Raw genomic sequence first — 12,934 nt, forward strand, 5'->3', positions numbered from 1 at the left:
ACCACCGTATAAATCAGGAAGGTTTCCGCTGTGCTGTGGCGTTCCCCAGGGGTCCGCACTTAGCCCCACGTTATTTAATGTGTACGTCCGCCCCATGGCCGTACTGGCCAGAGCTCGTAACATCAAATTAACATCTTATGCGGACGACACACAGTTTATCTTCTCCTTCTCCAGTGATACCAACGCCGACAAAATTAAATTCCAGGAAGATCTATCGGCCATTGCTAACTGGATGACTGAGAATCGTCTCCAGCTTAATTCATCCAAGACGGAGGTACTACTGGTTGGAAAGGAGATTAAAAAATGGGACGATCAGTGGTGGCCGTCTTCATTGGGCCCTGCACCCACCCCTAAGAAGGAAGTCAAAAACTTGGGTATGATGGTCGATAACCGACTAGACCTTGATTCCCACCCCAAAAAGGTGGCAGGCATGTGCTATGGCCGTCTACGGTCTCTAAGACCCATCTTGGTTTTTTTTGAACCCCTAGTCCGTCAGACGATCATCTAGGCCATGGTGCTGTCAAATATTGATTACTGCAATGTCCTCATGCTGGGTTCCAATCAATCCACGATTTACAAGCTTCAAAGAGCTCAGAATGCGGCCGCACACAGTCTGTTCGGTCTGCCAAAAAATTGCCACATCTCCCCCATCCTTCATCGTCTGCACTGGCTGCCTGCAAAGCAGCGCATTCAATTTAAGGCACTCTGCCTCATCCATAAAATCCTCTACTCCTCGGGCCCCAAAATTCTGCAAAATCTAAGTTCTCTATATGTCCCCACTCGGGCTCTCCGTTCTGCAGATCTGTTTCTGGCCCACATTCCTAAGATTCGGAAGAGCAGAGCAGGAGGTCGATCCTTCAGATATTTGGCCCCGAAACTATGGAACACAATCCCACTCGAAGCTCGTGCGACCACGAATCACTTGTCTTTCAGGAAGAGAATTAAGACCTGGCTATTTGCCGCTCTTTAAGCTCTACTTTCTGTGGCTTTTCCCACCCTTGGCCTGGTTGCTGCGTATCTAGTTTGTCTGCAAAGCGCTGGGACGCCCCGTTGCTCGGGTAGCCATGCGCTATATAAGCTACCCTAACATAACATAACATAACCTTATCTTCCAAAATGGAGACTAGAGAAGTGTGCTTATGTTTTCCTTTATTGTACTTGTGTTTTACAGGAACAGATGAAAAGGCCATCATCGAAATTCTAGCAAATCGGAATTCAGACCAAAGGCAAGAAGTACAGAAAAAGTACAAATCTCTTTATGGCAAGGTACTGCAAATGTATTTTTATCCAATAAATAAAAAATGCATATTGAGTAAAACATTTGGCTGTCTGAAGCTTCTCATTTTGGCACCCAATGCAAAGATGGGCTTTTCTAATTGTACTGTACTTTACCTCTAATCACTAGAAGTCCTTGCTTAACATGCATAAGTCCTTAGTACAACCCTGCATATAGCTGGTCTGCTTTGAAAAATGCGTCTGATAATTAGGTCACCTTGCATTTTTTCCACACTGCTGTGATACTATATCTGGTATTACCTAGAGATGCAGCAGTATTGCCAGGAGATGATCTGGTGGTATCACTGCCTTTCACGGGAAAGTTGAGAGATGTCACCAGCAGATTTTTGCTGCTGGGGAATTCCTGCAGATTTAACAGTGGAACGGGCTGCTCATAAAAGTACCAGCGGCTGAGCCCCTTCCATTCTAACTATCAATCATATTGATAATCAGAACCCCAGACACTGAGTTCCACAGCACAGCTAGTGGAGTTAATACTATGTCTAATGAATATGTGTCCCAGAGCAGACATTCAAATACTCAAAGTTACAGATTTGTGACCACCTTCCACCACAAGATAAGGCGATCTACGACAACTTCAGCAACCAGGGCCTCCCTACCGCACCAGCAGCCTCCTAGACCGATGCCCCTGACACACCCGGCTCAGTTGGGCCCCACTCACCATGGACAACACCCTAAAGACCATGGAAAACATCCACTCTGGAGCACCATCGGACCCTTGCCCTCACTGCATTTTCCACAGAGCCACCGCTGCCATTGCACTTGAGCTATGCCAAACCATCAACTGCTCCCTCAAGACTGCCTCCTTCCCCAACGACTGGCAGCACCCCGAAATCAACCCACTCCGGAAGAAACCCCCCGCAGACCCGACAGACCTCAAGAACTTCAGGCCCATCTCATTGCTCCCCTTCCCAGCCAAAGTCATTGAAAAAGCCGTCAACAACCAACTAGCCGACTTCATCGAAACAAACGACATCCTGGACATCTCCGAAGCTGGTTTCCGAAGCAATCACAACAGAGAGACTGCCCTCCTCGCCGCCACCAAAGATACCCGCTCCCTCCTTGACCAGGGCGAAACCGTGGCCCTCATCCTCCTGCACCTCTCGACAGCATGCAACATCTTCTCCCACTGCACCCTAACCACTAGACTCCATGACGCCGGCATCCGCGACAAGGCACCCGACTGGATCCTATTCATCCTCACAGGCAGAACACAATGGGTCAGACTTCCACCATACTTCTCGGTACCGACTGGGACCAACTGCTGAGTGCCCCAGGTCTCCACTCTCAGCCACACCCTCTTCAACATCTACATGGCTCCCTCACAACCATTGTTAGGAACCTCAGACTCAACATCGTCTCCTACGCCGTTGACACACAGTTGATCCTCTCCCTCACCAACAAACCCAACATCACCAGGAGAAACTTCCAATAAGAGTTGAAAGCCGTTGCCACCTGGATGAAGAACAGCTGCCTTAAGCTCAACTCAGACAAGACAGAAGTCCTCATCCTGGGATCCACCCGCTCCGCAAGGAACAATACCTTGTGGCCCTCTGTGCTAGGAATTCCCCCCCACTCCGACGGACCACGCACTAAACCTCAGCATCATACTAGACGCATCTCTCACTATGGACCGCCAGATCAACTCCGTATCCTCGGCCTGTTTCAATGCCCTCCACCTTCTGTGAAAGACCCTCAGATAGATCCCCACGTCACCCACGTGCTCATCAGCAGCAGACTCGACTACGGCAACGCACTCTATGCCAGGGTTATCCAAAAAAAAACTCTGTCAAGCTGCAGCCAGACTGTTCCTCGAACTCCCCCAGCATAGCCAGATCACTCAACACCTCTTTGAACTCCACTGGCTCCCAACAGACAGAAGAATAACTTTCAAACTCCTTACCCATGCTTACAAGGCCCTTCACAACACCGGACCAGCATACCTGAACAGCTGCCTCTCCTTCCACACACCCAAAAGACACCTCTGCACCTCTGCTCCACCTAGCTGGCCCTGGCCACTGTCTCACGGATCCGCAAGACCAGAACCGGAAGAAAGTCCTTCTCCTTCCTGGCTGCAAAGACCTGGAACACCCTACCCCTCCACCTCAGACTATCTCCCACTCTACCCTAGTTCAGGAAGGACCTCAAGACCTGGCTCTTTGAATTATCCCAGCACTTAGATGGATCTGCTCCCCATCTCCCCCCAGTGTCTTGAGACCCTCACGGGTGAGTAGTTGCACTTTATCAACCCTTCATTGATTGATTGACCATCCCTTAGAATTAAGATTAGTTTACAGCTGATTGGAAGCAACACCATTAATAGTAAATCCTGACACCGGAGATGCAGTCAGTTCCACAGATATATTCATAAAAAGGCTCTTTCAAAGAATAACCCAAAATGGAGGAAAATGATGGGTAATCATGAATCCAGAAATACATATTCTGAAGGTATCTACGAAAAGCATCCTCTATCAGGTAAGTAACTCTCCCTTGTAGACCCTACCTTCTATATATCCAGATCTGCTCTAACAATATTAATAGAAGGATCTCACACACATAAGATGATGAGACCTGAGCAAAATAAGAAATTCTCAAGAGGGAAAAGGATCCTGCAAACCTGGACTTCACCTCAGCTTGACGCCTCAGACAGTAGTGCAGGTTTGATTTGGTGAAATGGACAAATAGGTTTCAATTATGGGCACAACATTTCTGTGGTGAGCTGTGAATGGGCATCTGTCACAAGGATGTAGAACTTTTTGCACTGCCCATGAAGTGATCTCTTGACCCCTCGATTATCACGGTGGGAAAAGGGATAAGCTCTCTTTCTCCATTGGACTGTGTACAGATGTGCCACTTACTGAGCATGCGGAGCAGCAATCTGGTCCTCTCTCACTTTGAGTGCTCTGAAAGCTTGACTTCTTCAGCCATCACAATGAAAAAACCCAGATGAGGACAAACGGGGACCTGCTCCTAAAATCATAGTTTGTCCAGAATACTTAATTCAATAGGGCCTCCACCTGTTCGATTCTGCAGGTAAGCGTTATTTTATTTATATTATTGTGGTTTTACTGAAAGTGGCTAACAACCTGATGGTGGCACTAAAACGCTTTAATACGAATCCTCATTAGATCTAATCATACAACATTTCAGGCACAAGCGCTTCACCCCACACCAGTTTGGGAGCATAGAGGTTTGTCATTTATTTCATGTGGCCAGTAAATAATCACCACTGCTAAAGTGCACTTACACATAAAATTTAAAAAATCTCTGTCAGAGCTCTCTACAAGGAACTGTACATCATACCTTGCAGTTATCCTGAATCTCGATCATGGATTTGATTTCACTCCCAATAAGCAGGGACTCATAGATAAAGCATATCTGTATATACTTTACAGAATACTGTGAAGTTAATCAAACAGAAGAGAAGTGTGTGAAGCATACATAAAAAAACACTACTGCTTGTTCGGGATGTACAGTTAAGTACGATATAAGTACATATCGAACATTACAATGCTCCAGTGGCGGCTGGCACGGATCGGGGTGGTGAGCGAAGGGCGATAGGGGGTTAAAAAACATATTAAAAATCAACTTAGCTTATCTCTGCATCCCTTCTCTGTCGTCTCTCACATCCAGCCGGAAACAGGAAGCCCCCAGGCTCCCCTAAGCCAATCACAACGCAGCAGTGGTTCAGCGCTCAGTCAGGGAATGGGAGTCTAGGCATGTCCTCCACCCAGGCTGTAAATCAGCCTGGGTGGAGAACATGCAAAGTGTGCATGACTGCCTGGCCTGCCCGAGATGGCCGGCCAAACATTCAAGCACACTTGCAGAGTGATCCCACCACTCCTCCCCTGCTCTTAGAACAGAGCAGCCCACCCCACAAAGCTGCTGCAGCAGGAAAAAATCAAATGATAATAACGTCGAGTTATCATTTTTTCCTTTCTTCACACTGCGAAAAGCAGTGGGGCGACATTACTTCTCCTTAGCGGAGGAGCCGCCACTGCACTGCTCTGTGACTGAATGGTATACACAGCTTTTACGTAATAAATGACCAGCCCACCATGTTGCTCACCCCTGTTGCACACCGCTGAACCACTGCTTGCCTCATACAACATTCAGCGTGTCCTTTCATATGGTTGAAGCATGGGTACCGTTCAGTGGGAGTACAAGAGTCAAAGCTTTGGAACACTTTGGACTCTCAACTCAGGGCAGAACCAAACAACATGCTTTTCAAAAAATGTCTCAAAACAGAACTGTTTGGACGATCATGAGAATGACTCAAAGTTGTGTATAAAGATTGTCCAGTAAGGTATTCTCTCCAGATCTGACTAGACACTAACTGTCTGAATTGTCAATTATCAAGCTCATAGTTGAGATTCTCTATAACAGACCCTGCCAACCAACCAGAAGGGTACACCTTTGAATGAAATGTACCATAAACATGTCTTTCAATTTAAGACATCAACTGGAACTTGGAGTGGGGCCACCAAGCATCTTGACCACCAGCAGTTAACTATCAGAATGGCATTTGTCTGGAACTTTGATGCCTGGACATAATCATCCTAGACAGAGGAGTCCCAGATATGAAAACTCCAAATACATCTAGTCTGGGATCAGGGAACCATTTAACAGCTCCCCCAGCTACCAAGATTCTTTCTTCAATTCCAAATACCAAAGTCCAGTCTCACTAGAATTCTTGCAGACTCTCACAATTACAATTACTAGCATTCTGGGCATTCCCACAGCATACATCTCAGGAACAGTATTTGTCAGCCAATCACACACTGGCAAAAATCCTCTTGCACTGCTTAGTTCAAACTGATCTTACTTGCACATCTGTTTTCCATCCTTTGAGTGCATAGATGCCATTACCTCTAACTATTGGTAGTGGCAGTGATATACCAGCCCTGGGTTACATCTACTTGTTCCTGGATGAATTTGTAGAATTTACACTGTAGCTGAAGACCAAGGCCAGAGGAACCCTGGAAATGGAGATCACAACATTGTGCAGCTTGACACCGGGTGCAAGTCATACAATGGACCTGCAGATCCTTCTTAACACAGAAACCGTGGGTGTGGCTGTGCAGCTCATTCCCCTTCACGTCTCCAATCTGCTGCACTCTCTTATCTCATGCACTGAAATAACACACACTCAAGCACAATAAAGAAGGCCTCGAAGCCCTGCTGGAGCCTCGCTACCATAATGTGTCATCCACACTGAACAAACATGATTCCCTCAGAACCAGAAAACCGAGGTTACATATCAAAGCCACATGCAAATGCTTCAATGTTAGCCTGGCTGAATGGAAGAGAACCAGCTACAACATGCGATGTGAATATGTTGACAAATAATACATTTTGCTAAACTTGTGAGTAGATGAAATTGCCACAAAGGAGGATTGTGTTCAAGGTCACATTTTAAATGGCACATGTATTGGTTTGATAGGAATTGGATGAATCATAATAAGATCAGCAATGTATTGACCCAAAAGCTGTGCCCTCGTTTGAAGGTCAGTAGAAACTGCCAGGCAGTACAATGACCCCAGGGTAACCTTACAATTTTTCCCTTTAGGCCAATTTTGCCACCCCTTTTTTTTAAGCCAGAGTGTGGAATAACTTGCAGATGTTTTCCAGTTATTGATCTGATTTCCGATACCTATCCCTCTAGGTCCTACCTGGGGTCATTTGAGAGTGTGCAAGTTTTGCACAACCTGGATTCCGAAATTGTATGCAAACACAGTTTGGGTCATACTTGGAATTTACTCCTGAACTCTAAATGAGGGCGTATGTAACTAATCACTGAATCCACCCCATCCCCCTCCCCAACGGGTGGTTAATAATTTAGCCCTATTTGGGCCCGGGCGGTTCGTAAGTAGACCTTCTCTGAGAAACTGATTCTGGAATATTTCTAAATCTGTTAAACCCACATCTGAAATTTCAGTACAAGACTCCAAGGAGGGTTTTGTCTTTCTTTCTGCCATCTGCACTGTAGGAAGGTGGATATCTGACTATGGTTACCCCCAACTTTTTGCCTAGTGTCTAGCTGGTTTTTCGACTTAGTTGGCCTGAGATCCTGCCATTCAGGGTCTCAGGCTGTCTGCTCTCTCTTTAAAATGGACTCCATGTACCCTAGGTACATTCCCAATTGATAAGGATCACCTTATTGGACCCTGTACAGTGTACCCTAGGTACCCAGGGCCTAGGTGTACCCTAGGCCTCCCAGGGGCTGCAGCATGTATTATGCCACCCCTGGTCTGGCCTTCCAATCAGACACAACTGGCTGATCACTCAGCTGGGGCAAGGTCGTGTAATCACCCCATGCTTAGATATAGTATGCCTATAATCTACCCTTATATATAGACACATGTGTACCTATCAGTCACTCCTATGGCAGGCCTTAACAATCCTGGAGGCAGAGTGCTTGGTAACATGTGAGATGGTGCTCTAGCATGAGCTGAGCCTGTCTGCAGCTTTCGGAACCCTGTCCTTATAGCTGTTCTATGATATAGCCTACCATATACTCTTAAAGTGCCTTATAATCTTAAACGGTTATGGTAACTATGGTTTGGCTTTATCAAAACATGTCGTGTAAGGTGTCTAACACTTTGGAATAATACCCCCATACCATTTCTGGTGATGAGGATATTATTCCCCCCTTCTAGAGGGAGAGACATGTTAAAATCCTACTTTGCTGTTTAACTCTAACCAAAGCCTCAGCATCACAAAATGGATGCTGCTGCCACAGACACAAGTCTGACCTCCTGCTGCTGGGAGTGATCCCGGCAAGGGAGGCTTGGACAATAGGTTGCCTGCTTGGGGAGGTGCTAGCTCCTCCCCAGACAGACTTTAGTGTATTGGGGCAGGGAGGGCTGAAAGGAATGAGACATGCCTGGGGCACACAAGGTGTCCCATGCATAGTCCAGTTCAAACCGGTGCTGGGGCACTCCAGCCCCAGTCCTGGCACGAAACTGGACAAAGGGAAGGGGGTGTAACCACCCCCCTCCCAGGTCCCACCCATAAGGCGTGACCTAGCAGGTAACCCAGCCCCCCAGATTAGTATAAGTGTGGGAGTTGGGCCTCAAGACTTGAGATTATCCTGAACCTGCAAACTTGAACAGAAACTCTGGACCTTCGACATTCGACGAAAGAAGAAGACTGAAGAATCTCCCTTGTGGCCAAGGAGTGGCTACCCTGTGCAAATAGGCACCATCAAGAGACTACCCTTTGCTTTGCCCGAGTTCTACGAGGAACCGACTGCAGAGCCCGACCAGAGCCTTGACTTCCAGACTTCTCCGACCCTGATCCACATCCACAGCAGAGCTGAGATCCGTGGAGGCGACGAGAGACGTGGGACCGGCTACCTGGGAAAAGTGGCTAGTATCTTCAAGCGCAGCTTCTGAGGCACCCTCGAAGTTGTGCACCGGGGATTGAGAAGCCCCAACCCCAAGCACCATCTGCACCGAAGACCAGCCCCCCACACTCCACGAGTCCTGCGTGGGGCCCTTCTGCATTTTCCTGCTTGCCGCGTCTGTCCGGTTGCTTGCCCGCTGGCTAGTGGCCTTGGTGACGACGCATCCCGTAAACTTCAGCGCTGGTTTGGCTCCTCCAGACTGGCTCCTGCTCCTTTGAAAAAGAGAAGCATCCCAGACCTTCCTGGTCTGCACCAGAAGCAAGTCCTCCGTTCTGCGTGGGTTCCGCTTGCCAAGGCTTGGTGAGTCCTAGTCCAACTTCGACGCCGCCGACAGCAAGAGCCTTCGTGGGACAGCTCGCCTCCTGGTCCTGGTCGTCCTCGACGCTTCCTGGTCCTCGTGGCTGCAGCGACAAGCTTCACCTTCACCTGCAATCTTCACGACATCGCCTGGTTCCTTCCTGGTTCCACGTGGTCACTGGCTAGTGACCTTGACTCTGTTCCTTCTGCTTGCAGGTCTCGTCTCTTCTTGATCCCAGCCTTGGGATCCACCGGACACTCTTCACTGACTGCCTGTCAGCATCTTTCTTCAGGCATCCATAGTAGTCGACGACGAAACCCGACGCAACTTCACCCCTATGCACCCGCAGCCTGTGGTCTAGGTAACTTGGGTACTCCGGTGCTCATCAGGATAGTGACTATCCTAGTGTCTAGTTTTCCAGTCTCGACTTCCTAGCTACTCCGGAAGTGTCCTAAATCTATCTACTTCTAAACTGTACTATTGCTAGTGACTTTTACGCATTACGCGTGAGTGTTTCCACTCTGCACCTGAATCCCGTGGGCCTCCCACTTCCTAGCCTTTGGTAGTATAGTGTAGCCCCAGCGATTCCCTAGGCCTAGGCCTATCCTATTTCCGTGACAGTGGTCCTTATACCGCTTACTTAGTATATGGTTTGCGTGGCCCCTAGGGCCTAACTGTATTACTTACCTGTGTGACTTAATGTATGCATAAATAAGACTGTGTTGTACTTACCTCTAATCTCATAAAGAGTGCTGAGGGGTTGACTAGAATAAATACACTTTATTTTATATATATATCTGTTGTGGTGTCCTTTCATTTGGTATTCAAGGGATTATATATGGTATCACAGCTGGCTTCACATGCCATTCAGAGTTTAGCCTAAGACTGCTCTTGTCCATGCTACCACTAGGATAGCTGGTCTATAAGGTTGACTTTACAACCAATCACCATAAGGGTATTTGGACTGATATAAGGTGTACACTAGAACTAGTGACATCATACATCAGGCCAACTTCTCACATGCACGTCCTCCTACACCTAGCACTCACTCCATCTTGCAATCTTAGAGCACCATTTGTGGTTGAACACTTAAAGATGCACCCATCTACATTTTTGTTGTCCAAACAGACAATGCAAGTCTGTGTTGCTACACCCATACCTTGCAGGTGTCACTCCACAAGCAATAGCAATGTACTCCTGCATTGAAAGAAGTAAGCGGCATATTCACGAGGAAGTGGCGGTGAGAGGCGTTAGCCTCCTTGGCTTAACGCCTCTCACCGCCACTTCGGAAACGCCAGGCCGCACCCTATTCTCAAGAATCTGGTGCAGCCTGGCGTTTCCCCCTGCCAAGGCGCTAAGTCCTGCGACTTAGCACCAACGCAGATACCTTTGCACCAGAGTGCAAGGGTGTCTGCGAGCAGGGAGGTTTGTTTATGTACAGGAATGTATCCCTTGTAACTTACATGTGTGCTGCTTCATGCAGCACACATGTAAGTTACAAAACGGCATTTTTTTAAAGGTTACAGATTTACTCTTGTATAGTATATATCACATAAATGTAATATTACGTTTGAGTAAATGAATTTATGAGCATGAATGAAAGATTTGTGAATTGTAAAAGTAAATTTACACTCAGCTAGTGCAGCTAAGTTTACCTTAGGTGCACACATGCTGTCTCGATCGCACCTATCTTGTGCAATGTGGTTTTCTTCTTTTGTTTCCTTATGCTTTGCTTTGTCTTTCATATTCTCTCTCTTGCCTTCCTCTTTCCATCATTATTATTCATGTTTAATGATAAAAAGTTGCGTGTTGGCTCCCGATACTCAGTCCCTCCTGAGCTCTGATTTCTTAGTATTTTTATGGAAGGTTTGTAAATTCTTTGTAGGATCTGGACAGCGTCCTGAAAAGTGAACTCAGTGGGAACTTTGAGAAGACCGCCCTGGCCCTGTTGGACCGCCCATGCGAGTACGATGCCCGCGAGCTTCGGAAAGCCATGAAAGGAGCGGGAACGAACGAGTCGCTACTGGTCCAGATTTTGTGCACCAGGGCCAACAAGGTGAGTCCACATGCCTTCTTGGTAGAGTCTCTAGCAGCTGTGATTGCAGTAAACATATTGCTTTGTCTACAGATGCCTTTCATCTGAAATGTGCATGCAATGCATTGATTACTTGTAGTAAATACAGATTTTTCTGTGTTCGCTTACTTTTAATGATAACCCGTTTCCGAGCCAGGATGTAAGTCATGCAAATATGCTCTAATATCTTTTTCATAGTGACCATGAGGCCACGTCTCCCCCTCTCACGCGACCTTCTATGGATTGACAACAATCATGTGAATCTTATTTTTTACTGGATATATTTTTTTAAACAAGTACCATTCAATTGTAAGTGTAAATGCATTGTTTTTGAAAACCCCCACTAAGACCACATATTTGAGACTCATAAACCCTGATAATGTGAATCCCTTGCAACTGCCATCTACGTCATAGGACTACCAGGGCTAATGTAAGTAGCCCTTTTGGCCAATGGGCTATGACTGTGTCAGGAGGAGACGCTGCAAGATCTGGTTTAAAGATGTTTGGGGCGGTGCATAAAATTCCATTTTGCCAATTCCCACTACCCAATCAAAAGGGCCCTTTTAAGCCCTTTGTCACAATCGGGTGCCCTCGTGTGTCCTCTAATCCAGCTGTTTATATTGGCATTAATGTAGCACTGACCATTCCTCAGTGTTAAATTATGTTCTGGTACTCTATGTACTGCTGGATGCACTCTGCAGGGCCTTACATGATCTATAGGAAGTGCAAGAGAAACATTACCTGTAGCTATCCTAGCAGAAGCCACCATGCTTGGAAATATCCTCTTGTGCCTAACACCAGTGTGCATACGTTACAGAGCTTTGAACAGTTCTATGTGGCAAGCCGCAAAAACATTCGGCATCGAGCAGAGGTCAGAGTCCTGTTTAGAGCTCCGGGACATCAGCTGAGTTCCTGGATGGTTTGAGATTGCGCTGCAGGTAGGCGATACTGTCTTACAACGAAAGTCACTATCACTGCTCCTGCTTTATGTCTATAATGTGGACTCTCAGCTGAATCACGTTAGCCCAAGACATGCTCAAGTACTCTCCCGAAGTAGATATAGCCTCAAGGGTCAAGGCACAAGCATGTATATTTTTTGTTATATCCTCAAGTATGAGCAAGGGTAGACATTTCATTGTGCTTCTCCTTCGCCACCCTTCAATATTGTTAAAATAATTGGACTCTTACCAAAATCAACCACTCGTGGATAGACCCACTAACTTTGTTTGGCCCTCGTTGAGTTTCATCCAGGATTATGGGTAATGGGTTCTAATATCCCAGAAATTCTGATGTGTCAGTTCGCTCCGCATACCTCTTGCTCGTTGCTTCCACTTCAATAACCTTGATTAACGCATTCTTCCACTTCAGAAGTAAAGAAATATCGTTCATCATCCACAATCTCAATATTTACAGTCGCCCAAACGAAAGTATTGAGATTGTTGAAGCCGAATGATAACAATAGCAAAAAAAAAATCATAACGTCTCCTGTATGGCTAGCCCTCTAGACCATTGATAATCAAGGTGGAGCCTTCTCTATAGGACTCAACTCACAAATGTACCCAGTATTAGCCAAAGATCTAAAAAGGGTCATGTTATCAGCATACGGTGGGAACCTGACTTCTTAAAGTCACATCTTGGACACCAATACAGACAATTCAAGGTTCTGTACATCCTTGCTGGAGTATAAAATAGACTGTTGCTAAGAAGAATACCAGTTGTTAAGGGCCGTGAACCTGAGTAACAGGCTACAGGGAAACAATGAGTTTAGCTCAAGGGCAGGGGAGAATATTGTAAATCAAACAGGGAGAAACAGAAAAACAAACATTGGAATGTTGGAAGACAATTCCTATGCCAGCAT

The 12,934-nt window shown here is 46.5% G+C and overlaps 1 protein-coding gene across 2 annotated transcripts in view; it reads left to right on the plus strand.

Annotated features, from left to right (window-relative positions):
• The window catches only part of ANXA13 (annexin A13), a 164,739-nt gene that overhangs the window by 116,040 nt on the left and 35,765 nt on the right, over positions 1-12,934 (plus strand). For both annotated transcript variants that reach the window (XM_085604991.1, XM_085604990.1), the window contains exons 3-4: positions 1,172-1,266; positions 10,888-11,058. In XM_085604991.1, the coding sequence (XP_085461117.1) occupies positions 1,172-1,266; positions 10,888-11,058 (266 nt within the window). The remainder of the gene's footprint in view (positions 1-1,171; positions 1,267-10,887; positions 11,059-12,934) is intronic.

Source organism: Triturus cristatus, chromosome 5_1, assembly GCF_964204655.1.
Source record: "Triturus cristatus chromosome 5_1, aTriCri1.1, whole genome shotgun sequence".
Lineage (NCBI taxonomy): Eukaryota > Metazoa > Chordata > Amphibia > Caudata > Salamandridae > Triturus > Triturus cristatus.